Source organism: Thalassophryne amazonica, chromosome 4 (assembly GCF_902500255.1).
Source record: "Thalassophryne amazonica chromosome 4, fThaAma1.1, whole genome shotgun sequence".
NCBI classification, from domain to species: Eukaryota; Metazoa; Chordata; class Actinopteri; order Batrachoidiformes; family Batrachoididae; genus Thalassophryne; species Thalassophryne amazonica.
Genome location: NC_047106.1, coordinates 99,568,834 through 99,589,476, shown reverse-complemented (window position 1 = coordinate 99,589,476; position 20,643 = coordinate 99,568,834). Strand labels below are relative to the sequence as shown.

The 20,643-nt window shown below is 40.2% G+C and overlaps 1 protein-coding gene across 3 annotated transcripts in view; it reads right to left on the bottom strand.

Annotated features, from left to right (window-relative positions):
• Positions 1-378: 378 nt before the first annotated feature.
• Positions 379-20,643, bottom strand: part of clasrp (CLK4-associating serine/arginine rich protein) — a 78,349-nt gene continuing 58,084 nt past the window's right edge. For 2 of the 3 annotated variants that reach the window (XM_034168337.1, XM_034168338.1), the window contains exons 16-21: positions 10,647-10,707; positions 10,483-10,541; positions 10,336-10,382; positions 10,171-10,256; positions 8,411-8,438; positions 379-1,114 (exon numbers count right to left, since the gene is read on the bottom strand). In XM_034168337.1, coding sequence (XP_034024228.1) covers positions 1,072-1,114; positions 8,411-8,438; positions 10,171-10,256; positions 10,336-10,382; positions 10,483-10,541; positions 10,647-10,707 — 324 coding nt within the window. In that variant the 3' untranslated portion in view covers positions 379-1,071. Of the gene's footprint in view, positions 1,115-8,410; positions 8,439-10,170; positions 10,257-10,335; positions 10,383-10,482; positions 10,542-10,646; positions 10,708-20,643 lie in introns of those variants that run through there. The other variant, XR_004560124.1, reaches the window with a different exon arrangement.

The window sequence follows — 20,643 nt, the reverse complement described above, 5'->3', positions numbered from 1 at the left end:
ACAAAATTTCAATTACAGCATATCCCGTTAAAGACAGCTGACCAGGATTTTATTCCATTATGAACATCTTCATATGGCATACCACCACCCTGGAAATTTTAACTGATATCCATTAAGTAGTTTTGGAGCTGCAGATTGACAGGATGAGTCCTATCTCCTTTCCAAAAACAGCTTTTCCTTGCAGGAGGGAATGATGGCTATGAATACACAAGCTGTTTACTATTAAAAGAGTGATATAAGCCTCATACCCATCACTTTGTGGGCCAATTTTTAATCAATATTCAATTTTGAACCTGTTTCTTGAATAAGGCTACATATTTTCTTGGCTGTCCGTAAATGCAGTTCAAGTGGAGGAGTGAAAAAGGCACCATGAACAAATCATTTCAAAGTCAGTTTTATTCGAATTCCAAACTGAAAATTCTACATTATCAGGGAAAAATATTTACAGTTGGGCTCCGGCCAAAAGTCTATAAAAAGCAGTTTCTACACATGAAAACGTGAAGTTGGATAAAATCAGAGTTATCATAAATATGATAACTCTATGATAACGTTTTCATGTGTAGAAAGATGAGCGTTAGTTCATGAGGGCGCATTTTCACTGCTGCGTATCGCTGGGGAAAGTCAAGTCGGGCTGATTTCATGGCATAAGAATGATTCAAGGCCAAAGGTATTGCTTCATATCATACAACCTTAAATACTAATTAAGGTCTCCAGATGGGGCAACACTGACAAGTGTTGTCAAGCAGCATATATATAAAAAAAGATGAACCAGAGGAAGCCAGAAAACAACTTCACAAACTCCAGTATTTTTACAAGATGAAGCACAAACGAGAAGCATAGCTCAAATTCAGCTCGGTGGAAGTGATTAGTCGTGTAACCTGTTTAACTGAGCTGTCAATCAAAGTTTACACCCTGTGTACATATACTACAGTACAACATACAATTCTCAGGTATAGATTTATACATTTCTCAATCAATGGACAATCTTCGTTTTTATTTAACAACTTTATTTCATTCTACCACATATGACCACCAAGCGCCTGGGTGTGTAGACATTCGAACTGAACAACCTCAGTATCGATAGTACGGGCTCCGTGATCTGGATCGTGACCTCCTGGGGGAACAAAAACAAAAAAGTAACATTTAGGCTGACAGGTCATCAACAATCATGATGTTTTATGTATGGATTTACTTCATTTTATACTTTGGACAACTAGAAAATCACCATTATTCAATAAATAAACCCATGACTCTTGAGATTTGGAAATCACTTTCAAATTGGGATTGTGAAATAATTTTTCAGCTGTAAAAGTTACATCCACACTAACTTTCCTTGCCAACAGACATCATGGTCCATTGTCCTCGTGCATCAGGACGGGCATCCAACTTAAAACTTGTGCCAGCTTATCTGCTGTGCGTCTCATGGAAGGGTATGCTGTGATTCAAGGAGCGCTGATTTAACTTTCAGGCAACTCTGGATACAGAATAACATTTTAATTTACAAAAATGACTGCAACAACCATGACCTCCATTGAGAGAAGCCAAAAACACACACAGGACAACTCAGAAGGACTGAAAGGCTTCTGTGGCTGGAGAAACTGTTCATCATTGCTTGTTGCACCACCAGTCACAGCTTCGCAATGAATGGCACAGGATTTTCTTTTTAGTTAGAGTTTGCCAGAAAGCATATGGCAGACAAGTGCGGGAGAGGGGCGTACATGGATGCTGTGGATGCGGCACAGGCATTGGGCTTCTAATGAATCAAATGGGGTTCAATCCCAGGTGTGTGCTCCACACTGCGTGACTGTCCTTGGACAGGACACTTATCTGCACTACCTCAATCCACCCAGCTGTAACTGGGGATCAGTCCCGACTCAGGCAGTAAGTAACCTGTGATGGACTGGAATCACATCCAAGATTTATTATTATTTTTTTTTTAGATTTTTGCAAATTGATCAATAATAATAAGAATTTAAAAAACAAACAAAAAACTAAGAAATCACATTTACATAAGTATTCACAGCCTTTGTCATGAAGCTCAACCTTGAGCTCAGGTGTCTCCTGTTTCCACTGATCATCCTTGAGATGTTTCTACAGCTTAATTGGAGTCCACCTGGGGTAAATTCAGTTGATTGGACATGATTTGGAAAGACACACACCTGTCTACATATAAGGTTCCACAGTTGACAGTGCATGTCAGAGCACAAACCAAGCATGAAGTCAAAGGAATTGTTTGTAGACCTCAGACAGGATTGTCTTGAGGCACAAATCTGGGGAAGGGTACAGAAACAATTATGCTGCTTTGAAGGTCCCAATGAGCACAGTGGCCTCCATCATCCATAAATGGAAGAAGTTTGGATCCATCAGGACTAGGGTAGTCCATAAAAATGGTCAAAAATTTAAAAAAAAAAAAAAACTTCAAGTCTCACCCTCTAAATTTGTTGTACCTAACATAAAAACACATGTACAATTTCATAAAACTAATAATTTTTACTGGTAGCACACAGCCCTTAAAGATTTTGCTCACAATAACTTTGTCATATAGTATGGTCATTTCCAGATATTTCCAAATTATTTCTGTCAGTTTAATATTGATATGTCAGGACAGAAATTATGGCAATACATTGGAAAATCAAATCTTTTCATATCCCATAAAACAGTTAACACTAAAACATGAATTGTGAGATGCAGTTCTTCTTGTACATGTATCATGCTCCTACAATACCTACATACTGGGGTAGCGAAGATTTTGTAACAATCAAACGTTGCATTTTCATTTTATTGATGAAATACTGTTTCATTATTGATAAATTTAAATAAGTCTATGCTTTATATATTTCCACATATATTTTGATCTAGCTCCAAACAATAATATTCTTTATGCCTTGCAGTACTTAATATTCAAAAATGTATGAATCAGCACAAGAACCAATTATACAGCTGTGTAACATAAGAGAACATCCTTTACATGATAATATTTAAGTTGCTTGCATCATGACCAAGACTTGCTGCTGTTTCAGTCAGAATATAGGTGGCACTTCTGTCTGTTGTTTTGGTCCTATCCAATGCTGCTGCAAGTCCTGGTGTTACAACAGCTTTAATTTTACTGGCTTTTTGTGGAACTGGCATAACAAATTCTTCATCTGGACTTTCTGTGTTCTCGTCACTCTGGCTGGAGACAGTGTCAGGTAGTGAGACATTAGATGGTCCAGGCTCCTCCAGTTTCTCTTTGTATTTTGCTTCTGCAGCTTTCCTTTTTTCTGCTCTTTGTTCTTTGGCAGTTTGTATTTTATCTATGCCTGTCATGCATCCTCTACCTTTCTCTCGCTGAGCAAGTAGGAACTGTCTGTCATCTTCAAACTTTATCATTGTTAGGACATCCTGATGTGCCATGTCAAACAAGTCCTCCAAAGATTTACAAAACACTGTTTCATCTTTCTTCTGCTTGTCTGTATTGCGATTCTTGGTCTTTTTCAATGTTTTCCAATTTCCGAACACCTTTTCTAACGTTGTGATCAGATGCTGCTTTGCCCTCAGTGGGATTCTAGCTCTCCCAAAAAGGAATTGCCATGTCTATAGAGGTCACAGCAGCATCATGGACAGTTTTCTTCAAATCAGTGTGTTTGAAGAAAAATACCTTGAGTATTTGCCCATTTGAGGGCAATTTGTTTCCCTTTATTTCAGTCGGTGGAACCAATAAGGTATACAACCCCTGGCAAAAATTATGGAATCACCGGCCTCAGAGGTTGTTCATTCAGTTGTTTAATTTTGTAGAAAAAAAGCAGATCACAGACATGACACAAAACTAAAGTCATTTCAAATGGCAACTTTCTGGCTTTAAGAAACACTACAAGAAATCAGGAAAAAAAAATTGTGGCAGTCAGTAACGGTTACTTTTTTAGACAAAGCAGAGGGAAAAAATATGGAATCACTCAATTCTGAGGAATAAATTATGGAATCATGAAAAACAAAAGAACGCTCCAACACATCACTAGTATTTTGTTGCACCACCTCTGGCTTTTATAACAGCTTGCAGTCTCTGAGGCATGGACTTAATGAGTGACAAACAGTACTCTTCATCAATCTGGCTCCAACTTTCTCTGATTGCTGCTGCCAGATCAGCTTTGCAGGTTGGAGCCTTGTCATGGACCATTTTCTTCAACTTCCACCAAAGATTTTCAATTGGATTAAGATCCGGACTATTTGCAGGCCATGACATTGACCCTATGTGTCTTTTTGCAAGGAATGTTTTCACAGTTTTTGCTCTATGGCAAGATGCATTATCATCTTGAAAAATTATTTCATCATCCCCAAACATCCTTTCAATTGATGGGATAAGAAAAGTGTCCAAAATAACGTAAACTTGTGCATTTATTGATGATGTAATGACAGCCATCTCCCCAGTGCCTTTACCTGACATGCAGCCCCATATCATCAATGACTGTGGAAATTTACATGTTCTCTTCAGGCAATCATCTTTATAAATCTCATTGGAACAGCACCAAACAAAAGTTCCAGCATCATCACGTTGCCCAATGCAGATTTGAGATTCATCACTGAATATGACTTTCATCCAGTGGTCCACAGTCCATGATTGCTTTTCCTTAGCCCATTGTAACCTTGTTTTTTTCTGTTTACGTGTTAATGATGGCTTTCATTTAGCTTTTCTGTATGTAAATCCCATTTCCTTTAGGCGATTTCTTACAGTTCGGTCACAGACGTTGACTCCAGTTTCCGCCCATTCGTTCCTCATTTGTTTTGTTGTGCATTTTCGATTTTTGAGACATATTGCTTTAAGTTTTCTGTCTTGACACTTTGATGTCTTCCTTGGTCTACCAGTATGTTTGCCTTTAACAACCTTCCCATGTTGTTTGTATTTGGTCCAGAGTTCAGACACAGCTGACTGTGAACAACCAACATCTTTTGCAACATTGCGTGATGATTTACCCTCTTTTAAGAGTTTGATAATCCTCTCCTTTGTTTCAATTGACATCTCTCGTGTTGGAGCGATGATTCATGTCAGTCCACTTGGTGCAACAGCTCTCCAAAGTGTGATCACTCCTTTTCAGATGCAGACTAACGAGCAGATCTGATTTGATGCAGGTGTTAGTTTTGGGGATGAAAATTTACAGGGTGATTCCATAATTTATTCCTCAGAATTGAGTGAGTCCATATTTTTTTCTCTCTGCTTGGTCTAAAAAAGTAACTGTTAGTGACTGCCACAATTTTTTTTCTTGATTTCTTATAGTGTTTCTTAAAGCCAGAAAGTTGCCATTTGAAATGACTTTAGTTTTGTGTCATGTCTGTGATCTGCTTTTTTTCTACAAAATTAAACAACTGAATGAACATCCTCCGAGGCCGGTGATTCCATAATTTTTGCCAGGGGTTGTGCAAATGTTCTACTTCTAGTAGCTGACATGTTTTACTGAAGTTTCCAGTTAATGGTTAAGCATGTTAAGTCAGCAAGTGTCTCTTTTTACATTTATCTCATGTTAGATTCACCATCACCAAAGACCTGAAAGAAAAGAAGCTGTGAATTGAAGCAAAATTTTCAGCTTGTAGCCTAAAATAACATTTTTGAAAGTATGTTGTTTGTGAGAAATATTTAAACCCAGGTATAGTTTTAAACTGAATATAAAATTATACTTTAGTTACACTCAGGTGGTTAACTTATATCCTATTTATAAGTGATGTGATTAGATACTGGATAATGGATAACCTATTGCACGGGCACTCGGGCAGCGATAATTGATATATTTACAACCTTCAGCTATGATGTGCTACCTCTAAATATTAATGTATGACAAAAATATTTGGCAGGCTTTCTTTTTTCCCAAAGCATCATAAAATGAAGGGGTGAGAGTAATGAATTTCCAACTTTTATTTTTTTGAACCACCCTAATCAGGACTCTTCCTAGAGCTGGCCACCCATCTAAACTGAGCAATCAGGGTAGAAGGGCCTTAGTCAGGGAGGTGACAAAGAACCCGATGGTCACTCTCTCAGAGCTCCAGCATTCCTCTGTGGAAAGAGGAGAAGGAGGACAACCATTTCTGCAGCAATTAACCAATCAGGCCTGTATGGTAGAGTGGCCAGACTGAAGCCACTACTTAAGGCACATGGCAGCCAGCCTGGAGTTTACCAAAAGGCAGCTGAACGACTCTCAGACACTGGGGAAATAAAATTCTCTGTACTGATGAAACAAAGATTTAACCCTTTGGCGAGAATGCCAAGCGTCATGTTTTGAGGAAACCAGGCACCATTCCTACAGTGAAGCATGGTGGTGGCAGCATCATGCCGTGGGGATGTATTTCAGTGGCAGGAACTGGGAGACTAGTCAGGATTGAGGGAAAGATGAATGCAGCAATGTCCAGAGACATCCTGGGCCCGGTTTCATAAAGCAGTCTAATCGTGTTTAGTCAAATAAACTCACTTAGTTGATTAATTTTTTGATGTTAAGAGTTGCACAAAGTGCTTAGTCTGTTAAAGTTTCGCATTAGTCGGCTAAAGTTTTTAGCCTGGTACAGAGGAAGCTAATCTTATTTTAGTCGACAAAACTTCAGTGTCTTACCTCAAAAATGGCAGTTATCATGTACCACCACTTGATGGCACACTCAAGAGCACCCCTACATCACTCATATTCCTCCAAAAGCAGAGCTTCCTCCGCTGTGGCCATGGTTGTAGCAGATGATTGTCTTGATGTGTTTGTGACAGTTCTCACATTAGCCACTGGGCATCACTGTTACACTGAGCAGTGTTGAGTGTACAAAAAGCTTGATGGAAGTGTAGAAGAACAAATGCTATGCTAAGCACATTGTTCTGAAGTTTGTATGTGTCTGTAAATGTTAAAAAAAGCCAGTTAACGAAACAGCCTGAGGAGTTCATGACAATGGCCAACCCGGAAGTAAACAAAACTCTCAGGCATTAGAGGCTTTACTTGGCAACGGCGGTCGCAAGGCCACTATGCCTGTGAAAATTGCAGACTAATGGAAGACGGCTAATCTACAAGTTTAGCAGTCAATGTGAAGCGGTGATTAGACGAATAATGTTGGGCAACTAACCTTAGTCGACTAAGTAAAGCTGTGCTGACACTTGCATGACTTTGATGCACACACGTCGCCGTGACAATCCCACCTGCTGTGTTCCCAGCTGGATGCCATGCGCTCTGCGCTGGACGCTGCGTATATTAAATAATTATTTTGTAGCAGATTAACCATTTTCTCTGCAAGTTGGCTGCTGAAAACGGCTCTAATCGCTTCCTGACTCACAGAGGACTACTCCAGCAGCGCTGTTCCCGCGCGTGCGCACGCTGAACGAGCTGGAGAAAGCATCTGGAGCTGTCTAAAAAGATAATTATTTGTCATGTTTACATTGTCATGGCTTGGTAAAACAGTTGCATGTTCTTTCCTTCTTGTGTGCAGTTGTAAAAGTATGTTTATGGTAGATTTAACATCTCGTGATAATCACTCAGACGAGCTGCGCTATGATGCAATCCGCTGCTGCAACCACTCACTCTGTTCACTGCTTTACTCACTTGACAAGTTGCATGTCATGTTGGCAAGCAGATTCCACGTACCACGACTTTTAAGCGTGAAGGATTTTTTGAACATTTTCAAAATTCTTTTTGCACAATTGCACGTGCTGGTGCCCCTCTCACGTTCAGTCTGCACCCATTAAAGACTAGTTTACTCTCCTGCATGACTCAAAAGTCATGCAAGTGTCAGTGTCTCTTAAGTTTAATAGACTAAAAGATTAGAATGCTTTATGAAACGGGGCCCTGGATGAAAACTTCCTCCAGAGCGCTCTTGATCTCAGACTGGGGCGACGGTTCATCTTTCAGCAGGACAATGACCTTGAGCACACAGCCAAGATATCAAAGGAGTGGCTTCAGAACAACTCTATGAATGTCCTTGAGTGGCCCAGCCAGACCCCAGACCTGAATCCGATTGAACATTACATTACAGGCCATTACAATAAAGCAGATGTCCAGGGTGTAACTCACCTTTAGCCCAATGACTGGTAGGCTAGGCTCTAACACCGTCCACCCCCTCCAGCCGCCCCCAACCCTAACCCTTAGGGTGCAGTCAGTTTCACACATTTCAGCACAATACGAAGTAAGTTTCTGAGCTTTTATCTGCCAGTTAGAAATATTGGTAGTTCGACACGTTTATTCACTTGACATGTATCTTCATTTTCGATGAATTGAAAAATACAGTATGATTTACTTTGTAAAAATAGATTATCTTGTGTCTGCACTTATTAATAACCTAAATTATTGTAGACATCAATGTAGTACTGGGTTAATTTAAGGAACAACAGGAGCCAATGAGAACATAATGCTATTTGTGCAAAAACTGCACAACTAATTCTGCTTTATCAGAGTGCTGCAGGTTATTGTGCCTTCTCACATACCTTCTGTATGATGAGTTGCTATCTCGGCCTGAGGGACAGAGGACACAGAAGCACAATGAAAAACATGCATGGTAGAACACAAAAAAAAGAAGAAATTTTTAAAAACCCACCAACTGTCAAAACGGACCCTAACACCTAGTCAGAGGGTTGGCTGATTATATATATTGATGACTTAACTATTCAAGACTGGACATAGAGTAAATGCTGATTATTGAACCAATTATTAGTTGATGCAGGGTTCCTAGAGCTTAGGGCAAGACAGATTTAAGACTTCTTAAAATGCCAATCAGCAATAAATTTAAGATCAATGCAATAACAACCAAAAATGAGGGGAAAATATAAACAATATGAATGGCTGAAGGCTAGGGACAAATTTGAGCCATGATGCAAAATCATCTCTGAAAAGCCAATTTCATTAAATTTGCATTTCACCATATCATGATGCACGTTACGTCTAGCTAGTTGAAAGTGTGCTTGCTTTGAGCGTTCCTGCAACAAACAAGCGATTCAATTGAAGCGCTCTTAGAAAACAGGAATAAAACCCTACTTCCCATGTCTTGGCACTTTTAAGACATTGGGAAGACTGATTTAAGATATCAATGTCACTGAAAACCATTTTATATCATTTACATAATATTGAATAAAAATGCAAGTACATCCTTTCTAAGGGCAATGAACTTTTCATTCAATAACATTTAACACTGGAATTAATGTGAAAAAATAAACATAAATCAATCAAATATCTTAAACCAGTGTTTCTTATTTCAAAAGGGTGTATGGGGTAATGGCCTCTCAGGGCTTTAACTAATGGGCCACTTTCTCTATATGATGGGCCATTCTCAGACAATGGGGGTATGCAAAGTGGAATAAAATAAAATTCTAGACTTGTCATGTTTATTTAATCTAACGTAAGAACCACAACTTAAGCCAATTTAATTTAAAGTTAAATATGATGGAAAATTCATATTTCATTATTTTTAGTGGCAATTCATGTCATTTGATGTTGTGCATAGGTCATAAATAATGTTAAAGGTTACAAACCTTACAAACACAATATTGGATGGATATAGCAATTGCTCCCGTGTTCAAAACTTACATACAGTAGTTTTCATCTTTGAGCAGCAGAGAGCTCAGCTCCATCAGGCACTGGAGCACCATGAGACAAAGCGTAAATGTAAATTTTGACGGAATCTCAGAAAACCTCACTCTGTACAGATTTAAAATCATTGTAGGCAGTGTTGCTATTAGTCAACAATCCCATCCATGAAATCTTATATCAATTCACATAAAACGTAAATTTTTGTAATTAGTTTGTCCCTCTAAACTCTCGTGCAGCGGTGTAATCTCATACGGGGACAGCGATTCAACTCAAATGTGCGTCAGTATTTTTGGCTTTTACGCTCATATTTCAGAAGAAAAAACAAGTTAACCAATTACATTATTCTTCCAAAGTTTCGGGGCAGAATAACACCCTGTCACATTTTCAAACGGCTGGCTCGCTGCATGAGCGCCTCCCTCCCACACAGAGAGCAGGGCTGGACCCCGCCTGCTGCAGAAAGCAGGAGACGGGAGACAGAAGCACTGCAACGTGCTGAAATGTTGCTGACTTATTTAAACTAACACGCATGTAAAAGGTGACACACTGACGCTAGCAAAATGATCGTGTTCATCTTTACAGACTGAGTGATAAGTCAAAATAGTAATTATTGTGACACCCATCTGCAGGAACCCTATGCTGAATATTGGGCACAAATTCTCACCATGTTTGGAAGGGGAGGGCGAGTGGCTCTGTCGGCCGTACTGTCGTTCCCATTCATCCCTCTCTTTTTCACGTCGTTCACGCTCCCTAAGCAAAGAACTGCTCAGTGACAAAACTGCACAGTAAAATCCAAAGAGGCCACTTGCACACATACAGAGCACCTTACTTCATTCGTATTTTGCGTGCCATGGCTCGTAGTTCTCCCTCTCGCTCCTGTCAAATAAATGCAAAACAGTTGAAGGTCGTCTCACTTTCTGCTGAAACTTCATATAACCATAGAAATGAGCCCCCCCCCCCACCCCCACACACACACCTGTCGTTTGTGTTCCTGCTGCTGTATCTTCACCTGGGCTGCCTTCTTATCCGCCTTGGCTGTAGACAAAAGTAGTGCAGGTGAAAATAAATAAATAGCTCTGTGTGCATCTCGCATGAAATAATTTCTGTGCTGGCATTTCCACTCTGCTGTGTGATGCTCACACTGTTTGTTTAGTGCCTTCTGCATACGGAGCTTCAGTCGCTCCTGTGGGGTCATCTTGGGCTGCAAGAGACACAGATGTGTTAGCACGGCATCACACAGCCAGATAAAAAGTGTGTGTATGCGTGGGTGAACGAGATCGAGCAGTATTGTGGTGTTACATTTACGATACCATCACCTTTATGCACTGTTCAGACGAGTGGAGATAAAAGGTCACAGAGAAATTAATTACACACAATGTTTGTTTATTCTACAGGCTATGTGCAGAAGAAAATTATGAGCGCTGAAGAAGGATGTTTTTTAAGCAGGACAGGATCCAGTTACATGACTTTAGCCTTTCCTTGTGTCCACTTTATTTATATTTACAAATACTGTCATAATTTAAGATGTAAGGACAGATAAAGAAAGGGAGAAGGTTGGAAAGTGAAATGTGGGCACATTCCTGTCCAGCAAGTTAAAAGTTTAGAGTGAGCCAGTGGTATCTTGTCACTGACACACCCATCACTGGGCTGTTCAAACCTGGCCAGGCAAGAAAAACAGCAGGCCAAAGCACAGCAGGCAACTTTAAGAAGACACAAGCAGAATTATAACCGCCAGTCTGTTTGCTTGTGTGACTACAAGTCTGCAGAGAATATTCAAATCTCTCCAACAGAACGCAACAAGAACGCGAAAAGCATCATGTCAAGTGCTCTTAACTGTAGTCTCAAATCTTCAATGTATATGTGGAATATCAAACTGTTCTTACTGAGAGAGTATGACTTTGTTCAGGCTTGTCAAAACAAGTCCACATATAGCTGTCCAGAAGAAACATGCAGAAAGACTAATCCAAATGGCTTCTTAAAGTGTTAAATTATCACTGGGCCATTACGTTCAAGACACATTCCAAAAGGACTAATTCAAACCCCCAAAAATCACATGTTGCGACTTTGTAACCTTATTATATATAAAACAATGCACGAACATTGGTGGCTAGACGTGTCCAGCTGTGCATCTAACCTTGTAATTTGTGGCTTAAAATCATAGTTTCAAGTTCAATCAATAAAAGGCCAAAAAAACAGGGCCCCTTTACACTGCCAGGACCCAGGCTGGATTCATCCACACCTTGCCTTCACATTCATCACTGATTCAAACTGGTATCAGGACTTTGCATCTGAGGTGCACCATGGAGCGTGAAACAACTAGTAAAGCAGATAAGAGAATATTCAGAGCGGAATCCTGCAAATGATGATACAACCATCAAATTCGGCACAAATACAGGGCCGAATACTTTTGCAAGCCACTGGATGATAGAATCCAATGGACGTTGACCTTTTTTGACCTTTACTTTGGAGACCAAGCTTTCAACACAGTCAAAACTATTCCATTTATTAATCCTATTACCAATAATTTGCAGCACTTTTTTTTTTTTTTTTTAAATCAAAACTGAAGAAACTTTAACTTTTGACCTCTGTACAAACTGAAATGGACCTTTTGTCACCATTCCTAATGTGTTTTTTTTTACCCCATAACATTCAGTCACAGATAATCCAAACTATACCTTTTTGGAATCTTTATGATCAGACAAATAATGTGGTATAGTTTTCAGTTTGAAGGGAGCAATGTTAAATTTGACCCCTGTGTAATTCTTCAGTTGACCCCTACCTGGCTGCCTATTGAAAATTTAAGTGGCCAGTCATCTTTTTTTTTTTCAAATAAGTAATGTCTAAGGAGCATTTCCGCCAAATTTGATGCTTGTATCACCATTTGAAGGACTGTTTCAGTTATCTGCTGCACTAAACTCCAAAGACTATCAACAAAACTAACTGGCAAACCCACAGAATTCACTCGAGGTGTTTGTGGTCTTTGACCACCCAGAGGAGCGGACATTTGTTCAACTTTGAGCCTCTGTCTGCTGTTGTGGTGGGCCTGAGCTACGGTGGCCAAGAGGAACCACATCACTTCCAAATTAAAACACACACGCACACCCCAAAACCCTGCATCATTTCAAGTGGAAGCTGTATTTTTTAAAAAAGGAAAAAAAAAAGAAGCATGTTGCAAATTGAGGAAATGCTAGCAAAAACAAAAATTTAACCTGCAGCACATCTAAATTTAATTTCATAACATGTACACAGCAAAATGAGAGAACACACCACAAAACTCGGACACAATGCAAAGCTCCACACCACAACTAAAGTACTTGCCACACAAAAAGGGATTTTACTGACTCCTGCTGTTCAATGCATGGCAAATAAAATAATGCAACATGAAAATATAGCTATTTGAATGCTACATTTACACATAAGCAGGACGCATTACGAATGTCATATTTGTGTCATTCTTGGCACATTCCTGACATTCTTAACATGACTTAATGCATTTGAATAGGTTTCTTAATAGTGCGTGTTGGTGCATGATATTGGTTATTTTCGTGGAGCATGTTTTTGGCTGTCAAAAAATCTTCCACGAATGTCACACACCACCCTCATTTTGTCTCATGTCGTGGAGGTCACAAATGAGCGTGTTGATCCGTCTTGATTAGTAGTGATCCTTAATAGAGAGGGACAGCATTCTTCTCTGACGTGCGCACAATTAAACCCTGCTGCACCGCATTCAGTTTCATTGCTGCGTATGCTGAAGAAGGACAGTGACGCCAAGTCGGCTTAAAGTTTCATTCCAATGCTCCTCAGCGCGCTCCTGCAGGTGTTCCACCTGCTGCATGTGCCTGATGATTGGGAAAACGAGCGAGACAAGAGCCGCATGAAGCCACACATCTGGCTCTGTCTCCTCCTTCTCCTCTCTCAAAGTCAAAGTCAAAGTGTCTTTATTTGTCTCCCTAAGGAGAAATTTGCCTTGGACAGAGTCTGCTACACAACAACACATCCAGTACATAGCACCCATACATTAAAAACAACACAGTAAGTCAAAGGATAAAATATAAATACACAACATTATTAACATCTTTGTGCAAATTCCGCAATACATACCCTTAAGCTATCTTCCCTGAACTATCTGCTGATTTATGAGCTTCACTGATAATGGAATAAATGAATATTTATATCGATTATATTTACAAAGAGGAACCCTGTACCTCCTTCCTGAGTTAAGAACATGAGACTCATCTGTTAAAATACTGTCAGCACATCTGAGAACTGCCTGTTCAAACAACTCTTGGGGAGTTACAGGTACCACCATACCCATGATTTTGCCAGCTATCTTAATCAGATTTAATATTTGAGTTTTTGATTTAACCGTTAAATTAAAAAAAACAGCTAGTAATACCATACCGTAACACGGACTCAATCGTTGCTCTGTAGAAAATCAGCATAATATTCCTACATACACCAAACAGTCGGAGTCGACGAAGAAAGTGCAAACACTGGTGGATTCGGGCACAAACACTTGACACTTGCATGTGCCAGCTTAAGTTACTATCGATATAAACCCCCAGATATTTATATGAATCCACCTGTTCAATGTTACGTCCATGTATGGTGACCACACTACGGTCTCCAACAGCCCGAGGGTCCACCAACATCTCCACTGTTTTATTAACATTAATCTGCAATTGATGGACATCACACCAGTTCACAAACCTGTCCACTCCAGATTTGTGACAACCTGAATTAGTACTAGTGTTCAGCAGACTGAGTATTACAGTGTCATCTGAAAATTTAACAACATACTGGTTTGGCTGATAGCTGATGCAGTCATTGGTATACAGTGTAAATAAAAAAGCTGAACTAACACAGCCCTGAGGGGCACCAGTGCCACTTAATGCAATATCAGAGCAGACAGAATTGACCTTCACCTGCTGTGACCTGTTTGTCAAAAAAGAATGATACCACTTAATTAAAAAAGGGTTCACATTCAACTGAATCATTTTTTGAAGAAGGATATGTGACCGGATACAGTTAAAAGCAGAACTAAAATCAATAAAAACTAATTTGGCATATGCAGAGGAACTCTCAAGATGCTTTAAAACCAAGTTCATTATAGTTAAAATGGCATCACTCGTACTCCGCTTCCTTTTGTACGCAAACTGATACTGATCCAAGTGTGGCTCCACCTCTACAGTAAGCTCCTGAATTAACAGTTTCTCCAATGCTTTCATTACATTAGAGGTTAGGGCCACTCTCTGCATCATTCTATGGCACAGAGCCCAACTAAGCATGCAGTCACAAAGTTCTTCTGCTGTGGATTAATCGATGTTGAGGAGCAAACTGGAGCGATCTGAATTGCAACTGACGGTCGGCTGAATATGGGGGTGTGCGGGTGGAGACTATTCACCTCATTCACAACGTGACAGAACTTAACGATGCGCAGTTACGAGCAACAGCGCACAACAACGCGGAACATTATTCTATGACCGTGCGTAATGGTTCCTGATAATGCTCCAGCAATACGTGCCATTAATCGTAACGCGTGGTAACAGGTTGCAGCAGTTCCTGAGGACACCTAACGCCTCTGCCCCGAATCATCACATTCATGATTAGTGGCCAAGAATGTGTCCTTCGTGGCATTTGTGACTTGCTGTCGTTATGTGTAAACACAGCTTAAGAGTAAATTCATCAACAAAGTAAGTAAATAAATAAATTTACTTTGCTCTGTCAACCAGCTAAACAGCAGAGTGCCGCAATACATTGAACAGTCCGGTAGTCCTCCAGGCAGTAACTTCTTTTTGTGTTGTTTGTACTTCCGTTGCTTTGCAGCTATTTGCAAAACTTCTGTGGGTTTTGCGAATTTGCAGCAGACATGTTATCATATTAAATTGTTGGTGTAGATCATATGTGTTTATGATCTCTATTAGCAAATATTTTATAAATTTGCAGATTTTTTTTAATATAACCATCTCTTGTTGAATTGATGCAGATGGTTTTGTAAGTGTCCAGTGCATTTGCTAGTGTTCTTAATTTGAAAGTATTGTGGCGTCTCTTGGCCACTGGACTGAAACATTAAGATTTAAAGTTGTGTAAAGGTGAAGTTGAAGGTCAGTTGAGTATTTCTTCAAAATGTCACTTTTTAAAAACTAAATGAAGGTTGTGCTTGAGAACTGTAATATATTTTTTTTTTTAATTCAACAATGTGTGAAATCTGAAAGGACAAACTGATGTTGGCTCCATTCATGGAAACCTACAGACAAACACGAGGCAGAACTTCCACAGTAACTGTGAAACAGAAGCTGTTCCACTGAGCCAAACTGGAAATTAACATATGACTTAGAAACACTGTAATAACTGAGAACTGCTTACGTGTCACCTGCTTTTTCTTAAAGAGAACTGTGTTGGAGTCTTGTGACCGAGCTCGTTTGTGTCATGAAATTGAAGTGATGAACACTGTGTCCAATGGCAGATATTCTGGGTAAACGTCTTTGAGAATTTTGTGTTGAATATAAAAACTAGCAGTCTTTCTATGGCTGCTGAATAGATCTAGCTATGAATTAATAAGAAGCTCAAAGTGACATTGTCCAACTGGTTAAGGAAGCCTTCTCCTTTACAGGGGCCGTTGCAGGATTTATAGGTGAGGGGCTGCATACTGCACAAGGGTGTAAAGCTCACTGACTATAGCCCAATTCATGCTACCCCGTATCCGCTACTCCATAACCATGCAGAACCCTCTGCGTCATTGTGAATCCGTTCCACAGCCTGACGTGTACCTCCCAAAAAATTGTAATTACATGTCGAGATGACGGAGACCGCACAGGCTACAACTGGTCCGCTAACTACATCATTTCCAGAATCTCACGTTACCAGTTTCACAATCACACGACTTTCATGGGATAGTAGGCCAGTCATTACGCCCCATGCTGTTGTGGCGGTGAATTGCATTGCGACACCCACCAACCCAGACAAAACTTCAAAAGGTTTCACAAGTGCATTGAAGTGAATGTGTGGACAAGGGGTTATGGAGGAGCAGATGCATAAAAAGGCCTTATAACACGCACACACACCTTCAACAAAGAGGTTGAGAGTCAACGTATCGCTTGCTTTGCTGGATTTTTTTTTTTTTATTTTGTCAAAAACAGTATGATTTCAACAAAACTTCTTAAATATTACGACTTTTGTGGTGTAGAATCCATACAGTATTTTGTGATTCTGGATAAAAGAGCAGATAATACAAATTTCCACCTTTGCTACGAGAAAATAATTATCCTTCCAATACTCGTCAGTTTTATGCCAACAAATACACACAGAGGAATGTAAAATATGCATGAATATCACCACTAGAAAGGCACAAAGTATTTACTATTCACAAATCAAACCATACTAATGCATTTTAATGTGTCTAGAAAGCTGAAGATTTGACTTGTATATCAATGATAATGGAGCGTTTGCACATAAGGCGCGTTACGAATGTCATTTTTCTGTCATTCGTGACACATTCCTGACATTCTTAGTGTGACTTAACGCATTTGAATAGGTTTTTTAATAGTGTGTGTTGGTGCGTGATATTCTTGATATTCATGGAGCATGTTTTTGGCTTTCAAAAAATCTTCCACGAATGTCACACACCACCCTCATTTCGTCTCACGTCGTGGAGGTCGCGACTGAGGGTGCTGATCTGTCTTGATGAGTATTGATCCTTAATAGAACGTGACAACGTTCGTAGTGGTTCCTGTGATGGTTCTTGAGCCCAAACTGTCACGTGTTATTACGAAGTGACACGGAAACTGTCAAGTTTTGGCACGACTTGTAACGCGGTATCACATTTCATTGCATGCACGACGAATCAGTTTTCTGTCATGTGCGCACAGTGTGATGCAGTACGCTGAAGAGGAACCCTGAAGAGTAAGCTGAAGAGGTTCCTGCTGAAGCTCCTCCTGCTGTTGTGACCGATGAGCGGGAGAACGAGCCTGAGCCAGAGGAACCAGAGGAGCGAGAGGAGACTCACGTGCAGCCAGACATCTCTGCACCTCCTCCAGTCCGGCGGAGGAAGAAGCGTGCGCACAATTAAACCCTGCTGCACTGCATTCAGTTTCATTGCTGCAATATGCTGAAGGAGGACAGTGACGCCAAGTCGGCTAAAAGTCTCATTTCAGTGCTCCTCAGCGCGCTCCTGCAGGTGTTCCACCTGCTGCATGTGCCTGATGTTTGGGAAAACGCGCGAGACGAGAGCCGCATGAAGCCACACATCTAGCTCTCAGTCTCCTCCTCCTCTCTGCGCCACTCCATGGCACAGAGCCCAACTAAGCACGCAATCACAAAGTTCTGCTGTGGATTAATATGGATTTTGAGGAGAAAACTTTGTTCAGCAACTGACGGTTGGATGAATATGGGAGTGTGTGTGGAGACAATTTGCCTCATTCACAACGTGACAGAACTTAATGACACGGAACATTATTTTTGACTGTGCGTAATGGTTCCTGATAATTCTCCAGCAACACGTGCCATTAATCGTAACACGTGGTAACAGGTTGCAGCAGTTTCTGAGGACACTTGATGTCTTTGCCCCGAATCATCACATTCGTGATCAGCGGCCAAGAATGCGTACTTCGTGGCATTTGTGACATGCCGTCGTTATGTGTAAACGCAGCATAAGTATTGATTACGTTCAGACCGTTGTCTGTTGAACCATCGCCAGATGTCTATAATAGCAATCCCAAAGGGACAACTGAAATTTCCCTTCTGGGATTATCCATCTATTTAGTAGCAAACATTACACAACGGGATACACTGAAAAGCGATATTAAAGGATTATTAACAGAGTGTGAGTTTAACAATTTGTTTATTGTATGGCTATTTATATGGTATCACCTGCATATTAAAGCTGCTGACAGTTTTGGGCTCAAAGTCAGCCCTGTTTGCTTCACCTCCACGAAGAACTTGCTAGCAGATGGTCCGGTCGTTAGCTGGTAAGCTTCCAATCTGTGTTTTTCTGATGCTGTTTAGATATTTATGGAGTTTGTTCATGTCTGACTTGGTTCATCTTATCGTGTTTTTAGCTATCTGGTTTGTAATGAATGGGATAAGCGTTTCGGACTGATTGTCATGGTAACCGGTCAGATATAGGAAAATATCAGATCGGAAATCAGCCAATCAGAGCTCACATAGTGTCGCAGCCATATAATAAATAGTGTTATTTCCCCTCAAGTTGTTGAAATCTCGATTAAAAAGGCAAAGGACCAGGCTTGTAGGTCTTGGGTCATTTAGATGATGGAGTTTGGTTTGCCAAGAACGCGTGCTCCCTCTTGGCTCTTTATGGAACACGTATGAGACAAATAGCTTGGTTTATAGAGAGAAATCATCTGGGAACATCAAATTATGGTCAGAATGTAACGGCCATTTTTTGGGAGGGAACAAGAACATGCAAACTGATTCAAGATACTATACACTACAGCCTGGGCCCGGTTTCATAAAGCAGTCTAATCTTTTATTCTACTAAGCTTACTTAGTTGACTAAGGTTAGTCATCCAACATTATCTGTCTAGCCGGTATATCCAGTACATGGTATAATTTTGGCCGACAGTAGAGATTTGGACTCCACCGACTAATCGCGATAACAACCGCAGAGTTTTTCGTTCCAGGAAAACTCCCCTGTGAAGCAGCTGTGTGTGTGTGTGTGTGTGTGTGTGTGTGTGACCAGTCTGCTGCGGCGGAGAGGGGTGTTATGAGCTGAGGTGACTCTCACTGTTGTTCATGCAAGTTTGAGACGCCTTTTCTGTCACTGATATTTGCAAAGTTGTTTATTTATTTCAGCCTACGCACTGAGGGAAGGCGGAGACGCCGTCGTGACCTTAAACATTTGAGAAAGCGCCGTGTTATAAATAACGCAAGGTTTTTTTTTTTGTTTAAAAAAAATGAAAAATTTGATGAAAAATTATGAAAAATTTGATTTTGGAAAACAAAGAAAAAGAAAGATGAAATCAGCCAGGTAACGTCAATTTACCCAGACTGACTTCAAATATGAGTAAATTAAGTATTTTTTTATAAAATGTTTTGGTGGTTTTGTAAATGAAGTGACTGTCCTGAAAGCACTTCATGTATTCAGAGCAGGTCTGCCACTTAGTGTTCCAGAGATGAAACTTCAGCTGCTGACCATAAATTTATTTACAGTGGAACCTCGAGATATGAGTTTAATTCATTCCATGACCAAGCTCGTAAACCAATCTGCTCATATTTCAAGCAAATTTTCCCCATTGAAAATAATTAAAATAATTTTAATCCATTCCAGCCTTGTAAAACATCCCCAAACCACTCAAAATTATGAAAAAAAAATTTTTTTTTATTAACAAATAGACATTTATACTTTACCTGTTCTTACCTTAGAAACAGACAAATGCGGTTAACGGAGGTGGAGAAGGTTTGTGTACACTGTAAACACAAACTAAACTGTAGATCCTTAAAAGGATCATACAGACATAACTAATTGTAAACTTGCAGGTCTTTTGGATAAAAATCTATCCAAGGTTTGCTTCTGCCTGCCTTTCAAAATGTTGCGGAAATGTGACGGACAAGTGTCATTAAAAAGTGTTGAAGCACGACCAGTGGACACTTTCTCTAGGTGTTTTTTTTTGTTTTTTTTTTTCAATGAAGCAGCTTCTTCTCCTCTACTGTTATATACGTCCTCCGTGGTATTTTTTTTCCCAAAATAATCCAGTTTTGTTCCAGTTAAACACATGCTGCAGGACATAAGCTTCCTTCGCAACAAGTGCAGCAAAAGGTGTGACATTCATCCGCTGCCTTAACGTCTGCAAGAGAAGCTTCTCCTTCTCTCCACTTTCCTTTTTGCTCCTGTGGTGTCCTGAAGCGCGACTCATAACTCAGATTTCCGCTTGTTTCTGTGTAGGCTCTCAGTTGTCCAGGTGGTTTCCATAGTAGAGAAGCTTGAATCTTCGACTGGACTGGGTTGCTTGACGCGAGGACGTTTCGCTTCAAATCGCAGAAGCTTCCTCAGCTAAAATTCTTGCTCTGGTAGTCTGACTTCAGTCTACAGTTTCAGTCTTTTGTTCATGGTAATGAGTCATTCACGTCATCAGGAGAGTCGTCAAGAGAGCCATCCGTTCCATCATCAGGAGGGACAGCT